The sequence below is a fragment of the Bos grunniens genome, chromosome 15 (assembly GCF_055505025.1).
Source record: "Bos grunniens cultivar Pamir isolate PY7600 chromosome 15, Bosgru_T2T1.0, whole genome shotgun sequence".
NCBI classification, from domain to species: domain Eukaryota; kingdom Metazoa; phylum Chordata; class Mammalia; order Artiodactyla; family Bovidae; genus Bos; species Bos grunniens.
The window spans coordinates 55,033,945-55,056,884 of NC_141179.1; the positions used below are offsets into that span (position 1 = coordinate 55,033,945).

Consider the following 22,940-nt stretch of genomic DNA (forward strand, 5'->3'; position numbering starts at 1 on the left):
AAACACATAAACAGGCCATTCCAACCCAGTGAGGTGAGTGTGCTAGTTACAGGAACAGCTAGAAGAGGCCCAATCCTAGAGGAAGTGACAGAAGGAGATGACATGGAGAAAAAGCCTATTCCTGATTTCCTAACCTCAGTGAGGGTTCTCACTAAGCATCTAGCCTTGATGTCATTTTCAATTCTCCCCTCAACCTCAATCCATCACCAAGGTACATTAGATCCACAGCAAGTCTCTTTGGTTTATCCATTTCTTTCCATCTTCCCTGGTCCCTCTGTACAGACTCCCCCCAGAACTCTGTTAAGTCCATGATTATAGGATCAGAGCATCTCAGCATCAGAGGTGTTTCAGTGCTGGGCAAAAGCTCAGATGGCTTCTAGGACCAGACAATCAGTGAGCGAAGCTGTCAGAAACCGTGGCACATTGGAAACCCTTTCCCATATAACGGGAAAGGAGAGTGCTGCCATGAGGAAATGTGGGGCCACAAGTTTGCTAGATATTTCTATATTTTTAAGAAAAATGTAAAAGTTTTATAAAGAAATTTTCTAATTTTTTAAATAGAAACAAACTTCAGATTTAAAATAAAAGTGTTCATCACAAGGAAACTTTTCCTCTTTTTTCAATTTATTTTTGTATCTATATAAGATGATGGATGTTAGCTGAATCTTTTGTGATAATCATTTCATGATATAAGTAAATCAAGCCATTATGTTGTATGCCTTAAACTTATACATTGATGTATGTCAATTATTTCTCAATAAAACTGGAAAAAAAAAAACTGTTGGGGAAGTTTAAGGCGTGACGTGTCCTAATGCCTGAAAATAACTTTGAAATGTATCAAAAGATGCATTGTTGGGTGGATAGAGGCAAGGATAAGTATGTGATAAAGCAAATACAGAAAAAATGTTAATTGCAGCACCTAAGGGATGCATATATGGGTGTACACTGTACAATTCTTCCAACTTTTCTGTATGTTTGAAATTTTTTTGTCTGTGAGGGGAGATTTTAATTGAAAAAGAATTTCGAGCCACTATCGTGACTTCTGTTACAAGCTGTAACAGACTTTATGAACATGAGGTAAAGGTAACGAATTAATAATATAAAGTCCTAAAACAGTCCTTAGAATATTTAATACATATTATATATATTATTATTATCAGTTTGCAACAGAGGAAGTGGACACAAATTGGAAGAGATAGGTGCCTCAGTGAATTTCACTGAGGGCTTTCAGCCCCAAAGCCCTTTTATTTTTTTATTCTTTGGTTTTATTAAAGAATAAAGTGAGCAGACAAGTGTGTGTTTATACTTGGTTTTAAACTGATGAGAACTGGGCTCTAATTAAACTGATGAGAACTAGACTCTAAACTTCTCTGAATTTTTTAAGCTCTGATTGAGATATTGGCTCCTCTGTCTATGGGATTCTCCAGGCAAGAATACTGGAGTGGGTTGCCATGCCCTCCTCCAAGGGATCTTCGTGACCTAGAGATCGACCCCTCATCCCTATGATCGACCCCTCATCACTCTCTCTCCTCCATTTGCAGGCGGGTTCTTTACCAGTAGTGCCACCTGGAAAGCCCCAGGTTTCTGGATATTGTTGTTCAGTCGCTCAGTTGTGTCCAGCTCTTTGCGACCCCATGGGCTGCAGCACTCCAGGTCTCCCTGTCCATCGCCATCTCCTGGAGCTTGCTCAAACTCATGTCCATTGAATCGGTGATGCCATCCAACCATCTCATCCTCTGTGTCCTCCCCTTCTCCTCCTGGTCTTTCTCAGGGTCTTTTCCAATGAGTCAGCTCTTTGCATCAGATGGCCAAAGTATTGGAGCTTCAGCTTCATCATCAGTCCTTCCAATGAATACTGAGGATTGATTTCCTTTAGGATTGACTGCTTTGATCTCCTTGCAGTCCAAGGAACTCTCAAGAGTCTTCTCCAACACCTCACAGTTCAAAAGCATCAACCCTTGCACCGCGTTTTTCCCTTTCCTTTTACCAAAGTGAAAACTACACTTCCCATGAGCGCTCACAGGCGTCGACGTCGCGCAGTTCTTTGTCGTTGCACAGCGCCCTTTATACGCACTTCCGCCTACTTGCAACTTCCTTTCCTTTCGGCGGCTCGCGGCGGCAAGATGGCCGTGCAAATTTCCAAAAAGAGGAAGGTGAGATCCCGGGGCCAGGTTGCAGGGAACTGTGGCGTTTCGCGGGTCAGGAGCTTCTCTGGGTGCTATTGCGAGACCTATAGCTCTTCGCTATACCCGGGGCAGCGGCTGGACTGTGCCGCTTTCCCGTAGGCAGCGGATGGCGGTGGATTGAGCGCAGGCCCGTGGCTGCTGAAAGCAGTATGCCTGGGATAGGAGAGAAGGATTTCTGCCGGTTCTGGGCGGAGAGCAGAGATGAGCACTGAGGGCTCCTCCTGCGCTGAAGGAGCGCTTGTGAGCCTTACTTAGTCAGTAGTTAGTAAAGTTACTAAACGTGATGTTTTGAAGGCATCAGCCTTTTCCGTCATCGAATCATGGTTTTTAGAAAGGGAGGTAGCAGTGTTTGCTTGCCTTCCTAGGCGTGTCTGGGTGCAGGCTTCTGACTCCGAGGACCTCAGTTGGGAAGGTTACTGACAAATTCTTGTTCTGTCTTGGGGTCAAGGAAAAGTTCTGGGGAAATTGAGGGAAGGGGCCTGAGGAAAACGGTTTGATAATTTAAAACCCTTCAATGAAGAGGAGATGACGAGTCTGACTGGAAGTGTTCTCTTTGTCCAGGTGACCCCTACCCTGTGCCGCGTTCTGTGGCACAGTGTTAAGGGCCTGGATCAAAGTTAACTTCCAAAAGATGACCTAGAGGCATTTGTCTGAGAAGGGTTTGCTATGTTTCCTCTGGAACAAGGCAAAATAATTGATGATGGGTCGTTGGTTGGAGTTGTTGAATTTTTATTAGGGTTGCATTGACTGGGCTAGAAAAGTGAGCCCATGTCCAGATCCTGATTTTCATTTTACTTTTGGTTAGTTTGTCGCTGATGGCATCTTCAAAGCTGAACTGAACGAGTTTCTCACTCGGGAGCTGGCTGAAGATGGGTACTCTGGAGTTGAGGTCCGAGTTACACCAACCAGGACAGAAATCATTATCTTGGCCACCAGGTAAAAAATTCATTTTTCTGGCCATCACCTATAATTGTCGTCTGCACTAAGGTGATTTGTTCTGTAAACTTAGCAGAACAACGGTTGAGTCTTAGTGAATGAGTTTTTAAGCTGCATTAAAAAAAAAAATGATTATCTCTTAGTTCTTATCATCCAAAATTTAAACTTGGTTGTGTCAGATGAATTAGATTTTTACTACCACACATGTGCAAGATTTAAAATTACATCTAATGTTATGAGAGCTGTGAACTGTCACTCATCATTTTCCCCAGGACACAGAATGTACTTGGTGAGAAGGGCCGGCGGATCCGGGAATTGACTGCTGTGGTTCAGAAGAGATTTGGCTTCCCTGAAGGCAGTGTAGAGGTGAGTGATCCTGGCTTGGGCCAGAGGCTACTCTGGGCATAGAAATGGCTGTTGAGGATGATGTTGTGCTGTGCTTTGTCACTCAGTCGTGTCCAACTCTTTGTGACCCCCATGGACCCAAGGCTTCTCTGTCCGTGGGGATTCTTCCAGGCAAGAATACTGGAGCTGGTTGCCTTGCCCTCCTCCAGGGGATCTTCCCAACCGAGGGATTGAACCCAGATCTCCCACATTACAGGCGGATTCTTTACCATCTGAGCCACCAGGGAAGCCCTCTTTAGGATGGTACTTCCGAAAACTCATATTATCACCCTGAAAGCTTACTTGTGATCAGTGAGTATTACAAATGGATTGGTATTTTGTTGAAGTTCTTTTAATAAGCAGTTGGCAGCCGTTTATGTCCATCTTGGATATAGTAATGATACGTAGGAGAGACTGGCTGCCCATTGATCTCCATGATTTGGCTGTGGAAGGAGGTGGGGGTGGGAGAAAAATGAGGAATGGTTCAGTTCAGTCTATGTCCCTGAGTGTTTGTTAGATGTGGGCATCAATGGCACCCCGCTCCAGTACTCTTGCCTGGAAAATCCCATGGACGGAGGAGCCTGGTAGGCTGCAGTCCATGGGGTCGCTGAGGGTCAGACACGACTGAGCAACTTGACTTTAGCTTTCACTTTCATGCATTGGAGGAGGAAATGGCAACCCACTCCAGTGTTCTTGCCTGGAGAATCCCAGGGACGGCGGGGCCTGGTGGGCTGCCGTCTATGGGGTCGCACAGAGTCGGACACGACTGAAGCGACTTAGCAGCAGCAGCAGCAGCACAGTGAAGGGCCTCCCAGGTGGCTTACTGGTAAAGAATCTGCCTGCTAGTGCAGACTCAGTCCCCGAGTCAGGAAGATCCCCTGGAGGAGGGCATGGTAACCCACACAGGACTCTTGGCCTGGAGAAGAGGAGCCTGGTGGCCTGTAGCCAATGGGCTTGCACACTCAGCCACTAAATGAGGACAAGTATAGTGATACATAGAGTGGTGTCTGCTTGAATCATGAATGTGCTGATTTTTAGTTGAAAACAGTGGTGAGTGTAACAAGTTTAAGAATGTGCCTTGTTTCTTTAAAGCTTTATGCTGAAAAGGTAGCCACAAGAGGACTGTGTGCCATTGCCCAGGCAGAGTCTCTGCGTTACAAACTCCTAGGAGGCCTTGCCGTGCGGAGGTAAGAGTCCTTATGATTGTGTCCTGTGAATCAGTATATCAGCTATTTTGTTAATTTAGTAAGTGGACTGTGACAGGCTCAGCTAGTCTCTGAGGGCTTTAACAATAAGACATTGTCAGTCCATGTTGCAGCCTAGTTAGAAAGACTAGTAAAGACACAAGTGTTTAAAAAAGTGGGTGGTGGTAGTAGAGCACTGTGTGCTTTGGGAGTAGAACGTAGGATGGGGCTGGGAAGTGGTTTGGGTTCATGTTGAAGTCATTCACATACATTGTGTGGTGGTAACTCTGGGTCTCAGACAAGACTCATTGCTGATGAGAGAGCTTAAAATCTAGTCACGTATGCCCTCTAGGTATGTATAGATAGTAATGTGAGGAACAGAGGACATGAGGTGGTTAGATTGGCCCCAGAGCTGGGCTTGCTAATAAGATTTCAGCTGGCAGTTCCTTGAGCAATTTCACTACTTGGAGTAAATGAAGTGCCTTGCTTGGGTGTTGGGAGTTCATTAATCCTTAATGCAGAACCTTGGGAGGTTTTTCAACAGAGGAGGGATGTGAAGGCTGTGCTGTAGTCGGGTTCCCATGGGAGGAATGCCGTAGGCAAGGGTGTGCAGAAGACTGCATACCTGGTTTGACTGCCATCTCCACCACGTAGATCAGTGACACGTCTGGTGCCTGGGCCAGCATCAGTGTTGCCAGTAAGAACTGATGAGAAATAAACATTTTCCGTTTCCAACCCAGACTCACTGAATTGGGGAGTGGGGGAATACAGCCCAGCAACCTGTCTTCATAAGCCCTCCAGGTGAATTTTGCACGCACTGAAGTTCGAGTGGTTCATTTGGACCTTGAGGCGATTCTATAATGTGCAGTCAAGTTTGGAAAGCACTTGATTAGAAGGAACTTGATGTGTTTCCCTAAGGAGTTCCCTAAGATGGTGTGTGGTGGGAGTGGAAGAAGGTTTCTATCTCTTGGGTCAGGCTCTGGTCAAACTTACTCTGCATTAAAGGGACACTGAAAGTAGTCAAGTGCAGGCTGAGTTCTGATTTGAAGTGGGGTGGGGTTGAGTGGTCATGTCTGGTGATGACACAAATGGCTGTCTGTCTCTTGTGCGCCCAAAGGGCCTGCTATGGTGTGCTGCGGTTCATCATGGAGAGTGGGGCCAAAGGCTGCGAGGTCGTGGTGTCTGGGAAACTTCGAGGACAGAGGGCTAAATCCATGAAGTTTGTGGATGGCCTCATGATCCACAGTGGGGACCCTGTTAACTACTATGTGGACACCGCCGTGCGCCATGTGCTGCTCAGACAGGGTGAGTAGCCAGGAGTGCTTGGGGCAGTGGCTTAAATGGGTAGGCGTGGTTTTACACCTGCTCTTCAGTGTTTGGGGATTGGGGGTATAGTGAACATCTTTGCACTCTTCGGGTTCATTGTTTAGCTTCATGGAAGAGAGTTGGTTTGTCCTTGTCTCAGCCACTGGTGTACCCTTCAGTGATGACACGATGACGAGTCAGAAAAGGCACGTTCTGCTCTCGGGCCTTGTCAGTGCCACGTTCTGTGGTGCTGTGCATGGGTCCCTTTTGCAGAGTGTCCTGTTCATTGATTGATTAGAGGCATTTGTCTGAGAAGGGGCCAGACACAGGATGCTTGACTAACCTGTTCTTTTCTTCCTTCTGCTCTGTTCTGTTGTGTAGTGGGGGGTAGTGGAACTATAGGTAGGTCTAAACTATGGCATCTTCTAGGTGTGCTGGGCATCAAGGTAAAGATCATGCTGCCTTGGGACCCGACTGGTAAGATTGGCCCTAAGAAGCCTCTGCCTGATCATGTGAGCATTGTGGAACCCAAAGATGAAATACTGCCCACCACCCCCATCTCTGAACAGAAGGGTGGGAAGCCAGAGCCGCCTGCCATGCCCCAGCCGGTACCCACAGCATAATAGGTATGTCTGTAAGGGCCTCTTGGGGCATAATGGAACAGTATTCCACCTCGTGAATAAAAAGTAGATTACACTTGCTTTACATGAGAGGACACAGATTGGAGCCAGGGACTCATTTAGCCCTGGTATTCTTGAGTGTTTGCACTGTCTTCTTTAGTTCAAAAATTTCAGGTCACTCTTACTAGTAATCAGCTGTTCTTCCCACAATCCGTTAAAACGGTGACAGGCCTCTCCTACGCCTGGTGCCTGTTGTGGTGTTTGTTTCTGGATGTTCTGTGTGTATTGATTTTCATGTAAACCCGACACTAAGGTGAATTTTCTGTTCTTATTGTATTTTGTCCGCTTTCAGGTCTCCTTGGCCGCTGGATCTGGAATCTGAATGTTGCTCTGCAAAGACCTTTAATAAAATCTTTTTAAAAGACATGTGGCCTACTAGACTCTACATCTAGGATTCAGGCTGAGGGCCAGGTCACCCCATGGGAGCATTGCTTGATCGATTCCTAAGAATCGATCACAGCCTGGTTTCCAGTGTTTCTGTGCTTTCCTTAAAAATCCTGTTGGTTTCGGTGTGAGGAGAGGGCAGGTGTGATGAGAGAACCCAAGCAGAAGTAACCAAAGTAACCCTCTCCTTGTGGGGGAGTAAATCTGGTGATGGTGAAGGCTGATAATTTACAGGACAGCACCTTGATCGCCTCAACCTGAAATTCGGGGTTAAGGGAAAGTGAATGCTGAAGAGCCTAATGTTCAGAAGTAGGTTCACCTAAGCATTATAGAGTTGTGATCAGAATCTGCATCTTTGTGTCCTTGTTCTCTTAACCATTATCCTCTAGTAAAGTATAAAGGGTACTTAAATTAACTACCATTCAGTCTGATGACTTAAAGAGTTTTATACTGATATGTGGAGAAGGCAGTGGCACCCCACTCCAGTACCCTTGCCTGGAAAATCCCATGATGGAGGAGCCTGGTAGGCTGTAGTCAATGGGGTTGCTAAGAGTCAGACACGACTGAAGCGACTTAGCAGCAGCAGCAACATACTGATATGTATTCATAAGAAATTGGATTGTCTTCATTGATTCAGGTGAGACTAGTGAGGGACAGGCTGGCATGCAAATCCTACAAGACTAAAGGTAGTAAATTATGTTGAGAGCATACTGACATCTGTGTTGTCCCCTCTTTAATAGAGCATTGGATGTTTCTACTGGCTAGACAGTAATACCTTAGTTGTTTTTGTCAGTGTTTGTGGAATTGAGACCATGTCTCGGTGGTAAAAGTACTCCCCTCTAGAATAATAGCTATCGTGTTAATCACCGTTTACTGTTCCATGGAATGGGCTCGTGTATGTATATTTCATCTTGTGGCTAGGAACTAGAGCCTGAATACCAAAACATTCTCCTTACTCTGAGGTGGCACATTTCCAGGAGTGAGTCCTTTCTGAAGCTGAAGAAAGTTTTCTGTAAAGGCCCAGGAGAGGTGGTTGCTGAAAATTGTAGTGTTTGAACTGAGCTAAGCTGAGGTGTCGGAAAAGACTTAAGAGTCCCTTGGACTGCAAGGAGATCAAAGCAGTCAATCCAAAACAAATCAGTCCTGAATATTCATTGGAAGGACTGATGGTAAAGTTCCAATACTTTGGCCACCTGATGCTGGGCAAGATTGAAGGGAGGATGAGATGGTTGAATGGCATCACTGACTTGATGGATGAGTTTGAGTAAGCTCTGGAAGTTGGTGACAGGGAAGCCTGGCGTGCTGCAGTCCATGGGGTCACAAAAGAGTCAGACCTGACTGATCTGATAGTCAACATTTTCTGTCTCAGAAGGTAATTTTTTCTATTTTCTCCCTCAGAAACGAGATTTCTATATTTTATGAAATTTTTATTTCTTCAGCAACTTAACTCAGTACAGTAGTGCCTCCACACGCACATCCCTTACTTGCAGCGGATGCACTCCAGGCCCTCCAGGGGTGCCTGATACAGCAGATGGGAAACGATACTACGTTTTTTCCTGTACTAATGGGTGGGTAAATACACAGCATAGATACATTTTAGACTTTAAAAAGAATCCAAGACTTCCTTGGTGGTATAGTGGGTAAGAATCCACCTGCCAATTAGGGGACATGGGTTTGATCCCTTGTCCAGGAAATTTTACATGCTGCAGAGCAACTAAACCTGAGCACCACAACCACTGGAGCCCACGCTCCGCAACAGGAGAAACCACTGCAGTGCGCTGCAGCTAGAGAAAGCTGAGCGCAGCAACAAAGAGCCAGTGCAACCATCAGTAAGAAAGAACAGTGAGTCCATGTAGTGATTGTGTAATACCAAGTTTTATTCTGTTGTGTATGAAGTTTCCCTAGTTCCTTTGAAGCCCACTAAGAACTCCAGTTATGTAGCTTACTGAATGGTAACAATTCACATTCGGCAGGCAGTCGGGGGCCCAGAGAGCAGTGGACCAGGAGCCAGGGGTCCCTGTATATATGGTCTAAGCAGTCGTCCTAGGACGTTAGGACACGGCTGTGGCTGTCACCTTTTGCTTGTGTTCCTGTGAGCCTCTCCAGGGATAAGCACTGTCTCCCCTCATCAGGTTCCAAGTCCAGAAGATCTGGGGCAATACGCTCATCAGGCTGGAGTCTCCCATGGTGGGAACGCTGGAGCTTCTAAAGGGTGCTGCATCCCACACCATTTTCTCAGATTAGCAGGGGCTGCTTGGAGAAAGCAGACTGGAGATGGCAGACCCAAACTGGAATCGTCCCATGACCTAAGTAAGCAAATCCCAACTCTTGAGTTCCTCATTTGTAAGCATGGGAGGGAGAAGAGAGGATCATGATAGCACCTCACAGGTATTATGAGATAGAGATCCAGGAAACCTTGGTTTTAAGGTATTCAGTGGAAGGCTTTTGTTCCAGGCACTGGAGGACACAGCCATGTGAAACACCTCTCTTCCAGAGGCATCCTATGAGTGTGTCACAAGAGACCAGAGGTGTCACACAGAGGCCTGGCCAATTGTCAGGTGATAGGAGGGCTGATGTTAAGTGTACAGGGAGGGAGTGATCAGCTCTGGGGTGGAGGGTGTTAGGTCTGCCCAGGCCTGACACCCGCCTAGACAGCAGGAAAGGGCATTGGCACTTGGCATGAGCAAGCACTGGGACAAATGGCCATCATGGGGGAAACTGGGCAGTCTGCCTGGCTACACAGAAGTGTTTAGCCTGGGGAAGATGCCCACGTCTCTGGGGAAAGCTTGCCCTGCATTTGCTCCTAACTTTCCACTCGCTTTTACCTGGGTAGGCAATACAGCACCTTCTTTGCCTTGTCCTGGTGTTTTCCATTGGGTGGGAGGAGGCAGGCTCTGAAGCTAGGCCTCTATCCCACTGCCCTCCCCTTTTGCCATTATCAGCATGTCCAGATGGTCACAGGGTCCCTAATCTGGGATAATCGGAGGGTAGGAGCTCAGCTGGGACCCAGGCCTTTGTGCTGGGTGTTTTGGGCCAGCCCCAGCTGGAGAGATCATGCAGACAGGGCCCTGGGGCTTTGGAAGATGGAGAACAGCATGGGGCTGCCCTGTACTGAAGGGGATGGAGGGGCAGATGATAGCTCTTCAAAAGGCAATCTGAGTGCAAATAAGGGAAGCCCCAGATGGGGCCTGCCAGCTCTGCTGGGCCTCGCCTCAGTCTGTGGTGTCCATCCTTTGTTCCCTTTTTCCTCCACTGGGCACACCCCTCCCGACCCGACAGTTTTATGTTGCTGCCCCAGAGCCCCAGCCAACCCAGCTGTTTGTAATGGCATCAAGAGCTTGTGCCCCCCGTTTATGCTGGGGCTGTGGCATGTCCAGATGCAGAGCTGGACTCATTGGTGTCTCAGAGGCCTGTGGCATTGGTGCCCACTACCCTGGGCTTCCAGTTTGCTATGAGCCTTGACCCCAAGTCTGCTCAGGGTTCTGCAACTGTCTTAGTTTTGTTTCCGCTTCTTTCATGAGTGGAGGAACCCCGCCTTGGCCCAGGCTTATAGCAGCGAGCCTGGGTTTGGAATCTGTTTTTAATACCTTTATCCCAGAGTCTGAATCCAAAAGCTTGAGCTTCTGCCTTACGTTTTACAGTTCTGTTTCTGGTCCTCAGACATGTTTGCTTACTTATGAGCCTATGCCTCTTTTTAGTTGTCTGATTTTTGATTTTATCTATCACTGAAAGTGTTAGTTGCTCAGTCATGTCTGACCCTTTGCGACCCCATGGATTGTAGCCTGCCAGGCTCCTTTGTCCATGGAATTCTCCAGGTAAGAATACTGGAATGGGCTGCCATTTCCTTCTCCAAGGAATCATCCCAACCCAGGGATCGAACCCCGGGTCTCCTGCATTGCAGGCAGATTATTTACCATCTGAGCCAGCAGGGCTAGGTGGTTAAATGGGAGAGGATGGTTTAGAAAGGGAGAAGCTTTCTGACCAGAAGTGCCTCTTAGATTCTGAAGCTTCATGAAATCTGTGGGCTGTATATTCTACCTTCTTTTTTTTTTTTTTCCACCCTTCCTCTCAGGATCTAAAATAGGGGCCCATGGAGAGGTACCCAGTAAAGTCAGCCCTGGGTGCAGCCTCTGGGACCACGATCCGTCCTCTCAATTCTAACAGGAACTCCGTTATCCCAGGCCCCGGGGCTCAACACTTACAATCTTAGACCTGAACCCACAGACCCAGCAATGAGTGCAGTCTCACTGCTGGTTGCACCTAAATCCATAAACCCACATTCTGGATTTCCTAAACTCTGTTTCAGGGGCCCCCAGGCGGAGAATTTCTAACCCACGATTCTGACCCGCCTCAAACCTCTAGGGCTCTGGATCTCAGATTCGAGCGCTAGCTTGGGACGCCCCCACCTTGAGAATCCCACTTGACCTGGCCAGTGCCTGGTACTTCATGATGCCTATGCGTAGACTCAGTCCAGAGTTTTTCAAGCCAGATGCGGACCTTTGGAAAGGAAGGAGGTTTCAAACCTGATTTTCTGTCCCTATGCCACCGTCCAAGAACTACCTCCCCAGAAGCCCAGACCTCACCCCGAATGGGTCCTTAAGCCCCAGCCGGAGGATAGGTCTCCGCCTAGAGGCTTCATATTACTTCCAGCAGTCAGAAATGCGTATTTTTGTGGGGGAAGGGGCGGGCTCAGGGACGAGACAGCCATCTGACCCCTTTTTCCCTCCTCAGGAATCCTATATTCTACCTTCTACTAAGTATGTGGCCTTGGGAGAGTCTTCTTTTCTTACAGATATTAGTAACTAGCTAACTAAAAGTTTGTTTTTGTTTTTGTTTTTTTAACTGTTGATAATCTGAAATATGGGCTTCCCAGTTGGCTCTAGTAGTAAAGAACCCGCATCTCTTATGCAAGAGACATAAGAGATGCAGGTTCGATCCCTAGGTCTGGAAGATCCCCTGGAGGAGGGCATGGCAACCTACTCCAGTATTCTTGTCTGGAGAATCCCATGGACAGAGGAGCCTGGTGGGCTACAGTCCATAGGGTCACAAAGGGTCAGACACAATAGAAGTGACTTAGCACAGCACAATTTGAAATACAAGAATAGTGACTATTCCTGGGAGGAACATGGGAAGGGATGGATTGGGAAATAGACAGGGGGACCTACAAAGGCATTTGTAATGATCTATTTCTTAAGTTAGGTTGTGGGAACACAGATATTTATTTTATTATAATTTTTAAACTGTACAAATATATTTCTTTTTATGCATGAAATATTTCATGATTCTTTAAATGTCCACATTGTTATTATGAAGGTAAATGAAGTAACATGAAGTGCTGAAGTGCTTTGTAAAGAGACATAGCAGGGAGCAGATATTGGGCATTACTTCTCCAGGCAAAGGAGGCTTGAGCTGGAACACAGACTCGACCTTTGAAGAAGGTTTTATTTCTACAAGAAAAGGGGCAGTAAGTTAAGACGCTGTTTACATGGAGGTGCCATAAGGGGAGCAGTGGTGAGCCTGAGTTCTCCCTCCCCTCCCACCTCCTGCCTCAAGTATGAGTCACCTGCCCCGGCTCTGGACGATGGTGACGCAGCCATGGGAGCTCGTGCAGCGCTGCAGGGACGGTTGGGCCTCCACCTGCCCACTGCTGGGGTCAAAGGTGAAGACCCTGTCGGTGCTTTCCCCATGATCATCCCGCCCGCCGAGGATGTGGACTTTCCCATCACACACAGTCACGCCACAGCTCTCCTGGGTGGACAGATGGAAAGATGATTAGCTATGTGGTCCGGCCAGGGGTTCCCTCTGTCCCTAGCTGGCTAGGCCAGACAACAAAACCTTGACCCACAGAGTATAAGCCAACAGTCTGGATGGTAGAGAAGTAGGAATTGGATGGACCTGACTTCAAGCTCTGGCCTGACCTTTGCTAAATGAATGACCTTAGACAAGTCATTTCACCTCTCTGGGCCTCAGTTTCCTCACTTGCAGAGTAATAAGAATAATAGTACCTTCTTCATAAAGTTCCTTTAACTTAATGAGATAAAGCACGTAAATCATTTTACATGTGCCTGGAATATAGTAAGCACTCCAATAACAGTAATTACCACCACCACCATCTTTGGATCTCAGAGAAGCCAGAAATCTTAGGCTCCTAGAATTAACTGGAGATCAGAACTGGCAAGGACCACCAATCCACATCCCTAGATACTCTCAGGAGCTTTGGAGAGGGAAGGGAACAGTGACGGGGAGCAAGGAATGCAGAGGTGGAGCATCCAGGGCCTAGCAGCTCCCTTCTCTAATACCAATGAGGCAAGGGAACTTAGCAAGTCCCCTCTCCGCCTCCTTCCTCCTCCCACAAGAAGCTACCAGGTAGTGGCCTACAGAGAGGAGAGACTGCAGGGCCACTGAGACCAAGCTCCCCATCCAAAGCTACAGCACTTCGGGGCTGGGATTCCAGGTTCTGCTTCATGTGGCCTTGCTGGTGGCCTCAACCTCTCTAAGGCCAGTCTCCTTTGAAGCCCAAGGTTGATTATCATTGTAAGGACTAAACTAGAGAACATGTAAAACCACCTAACATGGAGTCAGACACAAGACTCACTACCTCTGAGATCCAGATCCTTAGAAGTGAGTCTTTACCCTGCTCAATGGAACCAGTGCCAGGGCTGTACCCAGGAGCATCCACTTACCACAGGGCTGGGGAGGACAGCTGCCTCCCCCCAGACATCTGTGCCAGGGTCGTAGGTGAAGATTTTGCTCATAAGGCCGCCAACCACATAGATGGTGTTATCCAGGGAGACAGCGTCAAGGCACCGCTGTGAGAAGGGAGCCGGTGACCGCAGGCTCCACCGGTCCTCCTTGGAATCAAAGCACTGCACCTGAGGGGCCGGAGTGGCGGTGGTGAGGCGTCACCCCCTAACTGCCCCACTGCCCACACCTCTCCTCTCTGTTGGGGGCGCTCATTCAGCACATTTGCCTATGTCCACCAGTTCTGAGCTTGGGTCCTTCCCTTCAAGTGTGCTCTGCCTGGTTCCATGTTCTAGCCCCTCTCCCTGGACTCCTGTTGTCAAAAGTGTTCTCATCTTTCAAGGTCCAGGAAGAGGTCTGTATCCCAGGAGGTAGAAGTACTGTCTGCATTAGTGCTGTAGAGGGTTCTCAGAGCAGGTCCCCTGTGGAGATGCATTCCTGGCTGCATAAACTGTCAACCCTCTCTCCTTTCTGGTGCAGTGAGGTCATGACAAGGTTCTAGCTGGGGTGTCTTGCCGCCCCCATTCCTATAGCTGTCCATAGGCGGCCTAGGCCCACAGGTGTTTACGCCCTCCACAATTTCTGAATGTTCGAGCTGCTGCACAAGCAGGTGCTAAAGAGCATTCCCCCAGCCAGCCCAGGGGGCACACCAGGAAGGTGTGCTGGGAGTGGGGCTGGAATACGGTGAGAGCCCTAATTTTGCAAAGTTAGATTTTAGGGCCACATTCCTATGAGGCCATCAGAGCAGGGAGGAAGCTGCCACAATGTTTTGTTCACAAAAAGCCTAAATGTACAAAATTTGTACATTTTTTGATAGATGGAAAATTTGATAGACTATAATTCAGCCACCCAGTAGACTATCACAGAGACATTGAAATGATGGCTGCGAAGAGTTTCTATGCATGTAGGAAGTACTTATAATACTTTGAAGAAGAAAAAGCAGGATAGAAAATTTTACTAGTGGAATGTGAAACTGAAACAGAAAAGCAAAAGTTAGTTCAGAGGAAGCCCCGAAGGCAATGTACCAAATATTAATAGCAGTAGTTATCCTTACCTGATGAGATTATGGTTTCTATTTCTGTTTTCTAAATTTGCAATAATAAGTGTATTATATTTTCGAATGGAGGAAGAGCATTTTAATTACCATTGCCCTCGCTTAATTTTTTAAATCTTTGAAACCCGTATAGCACCAGGCCAAACATTTAGGTCCAGACCTACTGTGTGACCTTGGGGTCCTTTTTCTGAATTCATTTCCTTGCCTGAAATATGGGGAGGATGACTCAGTGTTGTCGATGAAATCAAGAAAACGGACAAGGCCATGAAAGAGGTAGCTCGGCTCCTGGCACACAGCAGGCCTCCCCCGCCCTCTGCTGGCCCACCTTGTTGGTGCTGACGCCATCCTGCCCAGCGCCCCCGATCACGTAGAGCCGGCCGGCGCAGGGGGCCACAGCGGCTGAGCTTACTGCCTCGAGGAGCGGGGCCGCCGACGCCCAGGTGTTGGAGAAGGGATCGTAGCGTTCCACGCTGCGCAGTCGCCTCAGGCCATCGAAGCCGCCCACAACGAACAGCTGTGGATGAGGTGGTCACCTTGAGTCAGGGCTATCTGCATCTTTGCCCCACAGCCACAGGCTGGGTGTGGAGAAACTGTCCCACCCAGGGAGCATCCCAGCTCCTGGCTCCACCTATGCCCCAGCCATTACCAATCCTCCCTTAGATTTTCCTCTATTAATGGAGACTGGTTTCTAGGATGGGTACTGAATGTGGTAAGATCTGCAAAATAACCTGCACCAAGTTAATGCTTATGGACAAGCTATAAAAGTTACTGTAAGAATAGCTAGTTATTTCTTAAAGGTTTACCACCTAACTTAACTGATCCATTTTATTTGCATTTCTAAATTTGGGGTGTAACTTACAAAGATAATTGGCAGGTTTTTTTTTTTTTTTTTTCCGGTTGGTCTTAAGTGGCGGAGTCAAGATTCAAACCTAGGTTCTTTGACCCCAGAGCTCACACCCTCGACTGCCTGACTACCAGACTGTACTGTCATTACTATTTTTATTAGCATTACCATTATTAAGCAACTTGGAGCAAGTTCTTTTTCATTTAGGTGCCCAAGGCAATGGCACCCCACTCCAGTACTCTTGCCTGGAAAATCCCATGAACGGAGGAGCCTGGTAGGCTGCAGTCCATGGGGTCACAAAGAGTCAGAGACAACTGAGCGACTTCACTTTGACTTTTCACTTTCATGCATTGGAGAAGGAAATGGCAACCCACTCCTGTGTTCTTGCCTGGAGAATCCCAGGGACGGGGGAGCCTGGTGGGCTGCCGTCTATGGGGTCACACAGAGTCGGACACGACTGAAGCGACTTAGCAGCAGCAGCAGCAGCAGATCCCTTCTTAAAAAGAGAGGATCCTAGAGGGCCCTCCCCCAGAAGGCCACAGATCTCTGCCTTGGGCCCAGGGCAGCAGCAGCGAGGTGTCCCTACCTGCCCCTGCACCACCGCCATCTTGTGTCTCCACCTGCCCCTGTGCAGCGAGGCCACCTTGATCCAGGTGTGCAGATGGGAGCTGAACATCCAGACATCACGGCTGTTGATGTGGCCGCCTAGGGGGAGAGAAGCAGCTGTTGTCCCCAGGCCCTCTTGCTATCCTCTATCCCCAGGGCACTCCAGGACAGCAGGGGCTGTGTTTTATTCTCTGAACCTCTAGGGCCCAAATCTCAGGGAGGGCACAGTCCATTGGTATCAAATCGATCTTTGCCATTGTGCCATGACAACAGGGAAATTGTTGACTCCCTGTAAAATTGTGTTGTCATGGGAATTAACTAATATAAGCTGCTTAGCATAATGCACAGCACATGGTAGGCTAGATAAAGAGAAGTGGTTAATACTAATCTGAATTGAAGTAAACACAGCTGAATAAGGGGTGGAGTCACACCAGTGATTGGCTCTGCAGTACCTCTACAGTATGGCGGTGGTGGTTTAGTCACTAAGTCGTGTCTGACTCTTGCGGCCCCATGGACTGGAGCCCACCAGGCTCCTCTGTCCATGGGATTTCCAGGCAAGAATACTGGAGTGGGTTGCCATTTCCTTCTCCAGGAGATCTTCCCAACCCAGGGACTGAACCCAGGTCTCCTGCATTGCAGGCAGATTCTTTACTGACTGAGCTATGAGGGAAGCCCACCTCTACAGTATCAACAACTGTAGGTTATCAAAAGGATCTGGTTGGAGGAAAAACACAAGGCGCGAAATGATGAGCCAATCCTGTGGGACTCCATTTATGGCCTCCGCCCTCACCAGAAACATAGATGTCATTGCGGAGAGTACACGTTGCGAACTCCGAGCGAGCATAGCCGGGCAAGCTGGGCAGCGGGGTCCAGCGCTGGCTGTCTGGATGGTAGGCGTCGGTGAAGGGCAGCTTCAGGAGCCCCTTTCGGTCACAACCACCGATGACCACGATCATTTCAGCTAGGTCCATGAATCTGGCATGGGGACAAACCCAATGCTGGTTAAGCTACACCCAAGTTTCAGCCTTTTCACCCTCTCATCGACTGCACTGTGCGGTCCTGCTGCCCTTCTGCTCCCCATCCTCCCCATGTTGACTCTGCCACTTTCAACCTCCCCTCTGGCCATTGAGGTTGATCATTACTCCTGACCGCATTTTGCTGATCTCTAAGTTACAGGAAAAGCATGCTTACAAAGCCCTAACCCTTACTTAGAAAAGTTATCTTGTTTACTCGACTTTGGCTTTCCAAAGGTTATATAGCTGAAAGTAACAGAGCTAGAATTCAAGCCCCTACTCTTGACCTCCATCGGGGAGTAATTTTGCTGTGTCCCTCCTCCTATAACCATCTCCTAAACCCATCCCCTAATCACGAAATCCATTGAACCAAGGTACACACCCTTTTAGCAAAGCATTCTCCCCTCCCACTGACCCCTCAGATTTCTGACTCCACCAGAATTTCCAAACCCTTTAGCCAATTCCTACCTAATTCCTTTGACAAATACTGAACATCTTGTACTCTTGTTCCAGGCCCTGAGCTTACTGTTAGAGATACACTGATGAGTAAGACAGACTGTCCCTTATTCCCGTGAGCACAACAGACCATCCTGAGTACTTCACCCAAAGTCTTTGGTCTGATGTTGCAGGGGTGGGAGTATGCCTCTCATTTTTTCCCCAGGCGCAGCCTATTTTAACCCCTTACTAGACCGCACTCCCTGAGGTTAATGGGTGTCGCCAAATCACTCCTGAGACTACACGAGACAGTTTGTACATGATAATTTTTCAAGGACCCAGAATCAAGCCTATGAAATGTCTGTTGAATGTATGACTGAATCTCATTCAAGAGGCATGATCAAGCGATAGGATTAAAGGATGGTGGAGGATTGTGCGAGCGGCTTAAGAAAGCCTGAGTAAGGCAGGGCGGGGGGCAAGGGGCGGGAGGCATACCTCCGCGGCCGGGCTCGAAGTGCGCCAGACTCGCGGCCCAGGATGAAACAGGCGCGGGCCTCTAGCAGCAGCGGACGGCACTCGCTGCACGCCTGCAGCAACTCATCGGCCTCCACCTTCTCCAGGAAGTAGGCGGGCGCCAAAAGGGGCAGTCGCACGTGCTCCAGCAGGCGCCGCAGCTGGCCGCGGCGGGCCGGCGCGTCGTGGCGCACCCAGCGCATGGCCGCCTCGAACACGGCCTCCTCGTGCGCCACGCCCAGCGCCGGGTCTGCCAGCAGCGCTGCCACCTCGTCAGGCGTCAGCTCCAAGAAGTCAGCGTGGCGCGCCACCTCGGCGAACGCCTGGCGCAGCACGCGGCTGCAGCGCTCAGCCAGAGGGGCGAGGGAGAAGGCAGCCGCCACACGGCGCAGCGCCAGGCTGTTAGCGGCGCGCAGGCGACCCTCGAGGAAGCGCGCGCAGGCCTCACGCAGGCCCGCCACGCCCAGCCGCTCAGCCAGCGCCAGCACCGCGGCCGCCTCGTCCTCCGCGCGCAACCGCACGCCCGCGCAGTACACGTAGTCGAGCACTACGGCCAGGGCCGTGGCCACCGCTGTCCCGGCGGGGCCTGGCGCCTCGGGCACCACGGGCACCACGGCCAGGCCACGCTCTGGCCTCCCGGCCGCGAACAAGCTGCGGAAGTAGGCACTGCCCGCGCTAAGCGCCGCGCGGTGGCACGGGAAGTCGCGGCCACCGGCTCGCAGCACCACGTCGGTGAGGATGCCGCTCCGCCGATATGCGTTCAGGGTCTGCAGGACACGCTGCGCGTGGCAGGACCCCGCGCATGGCGCCTCGGAGCCCCACTCCGACTCTTCCAACACGGGGCCCTTCAGCATCCTGCCGGGCAAAAAACACAGACAGCGTCGGCAAATCCACCTGGCTGGGGCCCTGCCAGAGGACAAGAGGCCCCTCTTCCATCATTCCTTCTTTAGTTCACTAGTTTACTCAGGCAGGCATACACGATCTTAACATGTGCCCCCCCCCATTCATGCAACCGCACTCCCTCCCATCTACCCATCGAGATTCCAAATGGTCTCAAAGAGCTAGTCCCTGCCTACCCAACGGGCTAGACCCGTAGTTGTACCATCTCCTGCCCCACTTACCCACTTCAGCCATATTGCTCTTTCTGTGCTTCAGGCTCACTAAGCTTTTCCCTGTCAGTCTCAGCAGGAGACAGATGGCATGCTTTTAACTGGGGTAATTTAAGAAGACTCTAATAAAGGAAGGATTTATGAAAGCATAGACAGTGCTTTGGGACTCCTACAAAGGATAAAGCAGTGCCACGTGGCTACCAACAGCCGGGAGACTTTACCTCTCCAAGGTCTAAAGGCAGAGAGCTGGGAGGTTATTGGAAACTATACAAAATACCTGTATGGGAGCTCTCTGACAGGAGCTGCAGCCTTTGGTCAAGGAGTTTGGGGAAAGTAGGCACTGACCCCCTCTCCTCATCCCATCTGCTCACCTAGGGATCTCTGTAGGTGCTCCCAATTAACCACACCCTGATTATTCTAGTTAGTATCGGCCCCTCCTCTGAGAGTACAGGATCTGGCCCATAATAGGTCCTCAGTTAGTGTCTGCTCAAGGTCGAGTGAATATTTTGAGCTGGTGTTTATTGAGAGCTCTTGTCTGTGAAAGGCAGTGAACAAGATTGTCCCTGCCCTTCTGGAGCTTCCATTGAGGTGGGATTCTGTGAGGAAATACAGAACATTAGGGGAGCTAAGAAGGGGCACTGCACCCAGTTGGAGGGGAGTCAGGGAAGGCATCCTTGAGAGGAGACAGAAGAACAGATAGAATTAGCCAGGTGAAGGAAAAGGAGTGGGAGGGAGGAAGTCTCCAGCTGAGAGAACAGCCTGTGCAAAGACCCAGAGGGAAAGAAGGCATGAGGTAAGAGCCCAGCCTGAGAGGGAAGTTGACCCTCTTTCTAGTAAGTTCTCTGTTCTCTAGGAAGCCCTGTGGGTGGTGGTGGAAACACTGGCTCTAAGGACTAATCCAGGTGCTGATCCTGCCTCTGCCACTGCCTCGCTCGCTGTGCGACCTGTGCAACACCTCCCCTTTAGTTTCCTCATCTGAAACAGGGTCATAAATGTCTCCTTTGTGCAGTGGTTGTGACCTGGTGACTGTTAAATGGAATGTATGAGAAGTGCTAGGTTTATAGTACCAACTCAACAAATGTTTCCTTACATACTTTTACCCAGGAGGAAGGGAGCACATCACATATGTTAGTTGCTTTTATGTACATAGTTTCATTTGATCCTCAAAAACCTTAAGTTTGTTTAGAGTCTTCCTTTTCTTAAGTTTGTCACGAGGAAACAGTCACATAGATGGAACCTGCCCTTCAGAGGTTGCTGTGAGGATCAAAGGAGGGGTGTCTGTGAAAGCATTCTATAGCCTGAAGGGCTGTAACGAATTGGTTATGATTTGGCCACTATGAACATGCAGCCTCTGCTTGCATACCTCTGGGGACAGGGGGCTCACTCCTTTATGTGGCCACTTACTCTAGGGGAGCAGACGTCTGCTCTCTGCTCCTTGCCCCTCCCTCCATTCTTCTGATCCCAGCTGCCGTGCCTCCTCTGAGCCTGCTTTGCCCTGGGAGTCAGATCTTGCTTAGTAGTCAGTCTGGCTTTCACTGTTTATGCCTGGTCCATCCTTGCTAGCGGATCCCCTGTCTTAGCATCAAAGGAAATGAGCTTCATGGAGGGCAGGGTCCCAGCAAGTTAACTACTTTGCCCAAGTAGAGGGGCTGAGCCCTGAACCCGCCTGGCTCTAGACTCTGCATGCCCCGTGGCTCAGCCACACTTGCCAAAGTGGGGGCATGTCTCAGGAGCAGCCCAGGACACTGGTAGGAGCTGGGAGGGGTCGTGGGAGCACGCTGCCCTCATTCTGCTCTCCACTGGTGGAGAAGGCAGCCACTCTGAGCTGAGATCCAAGAAGGCAGATCTCATCAGCGTCAGGAGGGATTTCTCTCTGCAGAGACATCCTGGCACAAGGGGAGAGGGAGGGAGTCCCCTTGGGGGAAGTGCAGCAGTGTTTTCTTCATTCATTCTCCTACTGTTTACGGCACTGGGCACTTAGAACACACTGACACATCAGACCGAGTTTCCGCCCTAGGGATTTCCCGTCTGGGGGCTAAAGAACACCCCATTGGAGCATGAAAGGTAGGGTTCCCTGGGCAGGGCTTGATTCAGTTTTCTCTCATCCCAGCTAAGAGTCTAGGCATCTCAAACTGAGGGTCCTGACACAGACTGAGGTACCCAGCCCCTAGAAGTTGACATGTCACCCTCTCTTTCACACTCACACCCACACCTACACACACACACTCAGACTTGTAGACACCACACAGCCAGGGCAGCGCTGCCGCCTAAGTCCCCAGTTGCACCTGGCACTTACCTGGCCATGACCTCTCCTGGGCACTCTGTGCTGCTGCTCCTGCACTGACCACTCCTGTTTGTCCTGCCGCCTGCACCCCTGGCAGCCTGGGCACAATGTCCCTGCCACTCTGCCTGGACTCCCGCTCAGGCTCAGCTGCAGGAGGACAAAGGGGATGGACGCCGGTCGAGGGGGGGTGGATGGGGAGGGGAGAGTTAAGGGGGAAGGGGAGGAGGGGACACTGGGCTTTTGTTCTGCTCTTGGACCAGCCCTGGGAGGGGGAGAAGGGAGGAGCCGGGAGTAGGTGTAGGATCGATCGACTGTGCAACTCTGGGATCCATGTGCCCAGACTGGGGGTGATCTGGAGCTGGTTGTGCTCTTGAGTGATACATGGATGTGAGGGTGTGTGTGTGCAGGCAGGTGTTCCAGGGTACTTGTATGTGTGTGTGGGAGTGCATGGGGATGTGGTGACTGTGTGGCATTGGGGCAGATGTGACTAAGAATGTGACTGCACAGCTTAGAGGTCTAGGTTTTCCTCCTGCCTCTGTGACTCTGTGCAGTGTCTGTGTTCCTGCTTTACAGCAGACATGTCATTGTGGGACTTTGTGTATCTGGTTACAGGCATTGTATGTCCCTGTCTTTGTCTGCATCTCTATGTGATTATTTATCTCTGTGACAGGGGTCTGTCGGCATACAACAGGGGGCTGTGTCTCGTGGACTGCGTGTATGGACAGCGTATGGTCCCTGGGTCTGTGGTATGGTATGAGCTGAGATGGCTTTCACTCAACCAGGTACCCACCCTTGGAGTACAGTCAGGCAGGCGTGGGGGTGTGGGGGAGAGAACAAGGCAGCTCTGGGTCGGCCTGGAGTCCTGGAGCCAGAGAGAGGTGGCGCCCTGGGTTGGTGTCTGATCATTTGCTGCCTCTATGAAAGGCCATTGGGCCTGATGTCTTTGGGGCAGGCAAGGGGGGGTTGCCTTTATGGAAGAGGGCAGCAGGCTCGGGGGAGGTTGCCTTGACAAGAACCTGGATGGGGCAGCACACCTGGGACCTGGCCCTGGCTCTGCCGGGATTCTGCGTGCAGCTCCAGGCAGATAACTGCCCAACCCTTAGCCTCGGCTCTTCATTTCAGCAGGATTGGTAGTCTAGTTGTGGTTCCGGCTTTGTCTTACCGGGGTGCTGTGAAATCAAGAGGGGTTTGTGAAAGCCATGTGCCTTGTGGAGTGGAGCGGGTGAACCTGGGATCCGGATGGAACCCGCCCCAGCAAGGCTCAGGCCAGCTGAGTCAGTGG

The 22,940-nt window shown here is 49.9% G+C and overlaps 2 protein-coding genes and 2 non-coding genes across 5 annotated transcripts; 3 read left to right on the plus strand and 1 right to left on the minus strand.

The window, feature by feature from the left end:
• The first annotated feature begins 2,093 nt into the window (after positions 1-2,093).
• On the plus strand, positions 2,094-7,041 carry RPS3 (ribosomal protein S3). The gene is made up of 7 exons (XM_086340876.1): positions 2,094-2,153; positions 2,992-3,122; positions 3,395-3,488; positions 4,599-4,693; positions 5,808-5,995; positions 6,425-6,621; positions 6,968-7,041. The coding sequence occupies exons 1-6, from the start codon at positions 2,124-2,126 to the stop codon at positions 6,616-6,618; spliced, it is 732 nt and encodes a 243-aa protein (XP_086197002.1). The 5' UTR covers positions 2,094-2,123; the 3' UTR covers positions 6,619-6,621; positions 6,968-7,041.
• On the plus strand, positions 2,696-2,845 carry LOC147358276 (small nucleolar RNA SNORD15). The gene has a single exon (XR_015142557.1). It is a non-coding gene; the product is annotated as a small nucleolar RNA SNORD15 (small nucleolar RNA).
• Positions 6,169-6,312, plus strand: LOC147358277 (small nucleolar RNA SNORD15). The gene has a single exon (XR_015142554.1). It is a non-coding gene; the product is annotated as a small nucleolar RNA SNORD15 (small nucleolar RNA).
• A 5,213-nt stretch (positions 7,042-12,254) lies between the features above and the next one.
• KLHL35 (kelch like family member 35) lies at positions 12,255-21,286 on the minus strand. Of its 2 annotated transcripts, XM_086340870.1 has the most exons (7): positions 18,248-21,286; positions 17,095-17,279; positions 16,285-16,403; positions 15,180-15,368; positions 13,743-13,931; positions 12,623-12,807; positions 12,255-12,506 (listed from the first exon to the last, which is right to left on the minus strand). In XM_086340870.1, the coding sequence occupies exons 1-7, from the start codon at positions 19,117-19,119 to the stop codon at positions 12,365-12,367; spliced, it is 1,881 nt and encodes a 626-aa protein (XP_086196996.1). In that variant the 5' UTR covers positions 19,120-21,286; the 3' UTR covers positions 12,255-12,364. The 2 variants fall into 2 exon arrangements, with proteins under 2 accessions (XP_086196996.1, XP_086196997.1); XM_086340871.1 differs by having other exon boundaries at positions 12,484-12,807.
• Positions 21,287-22,940: the final 1,654 nt, after the last annotated feature.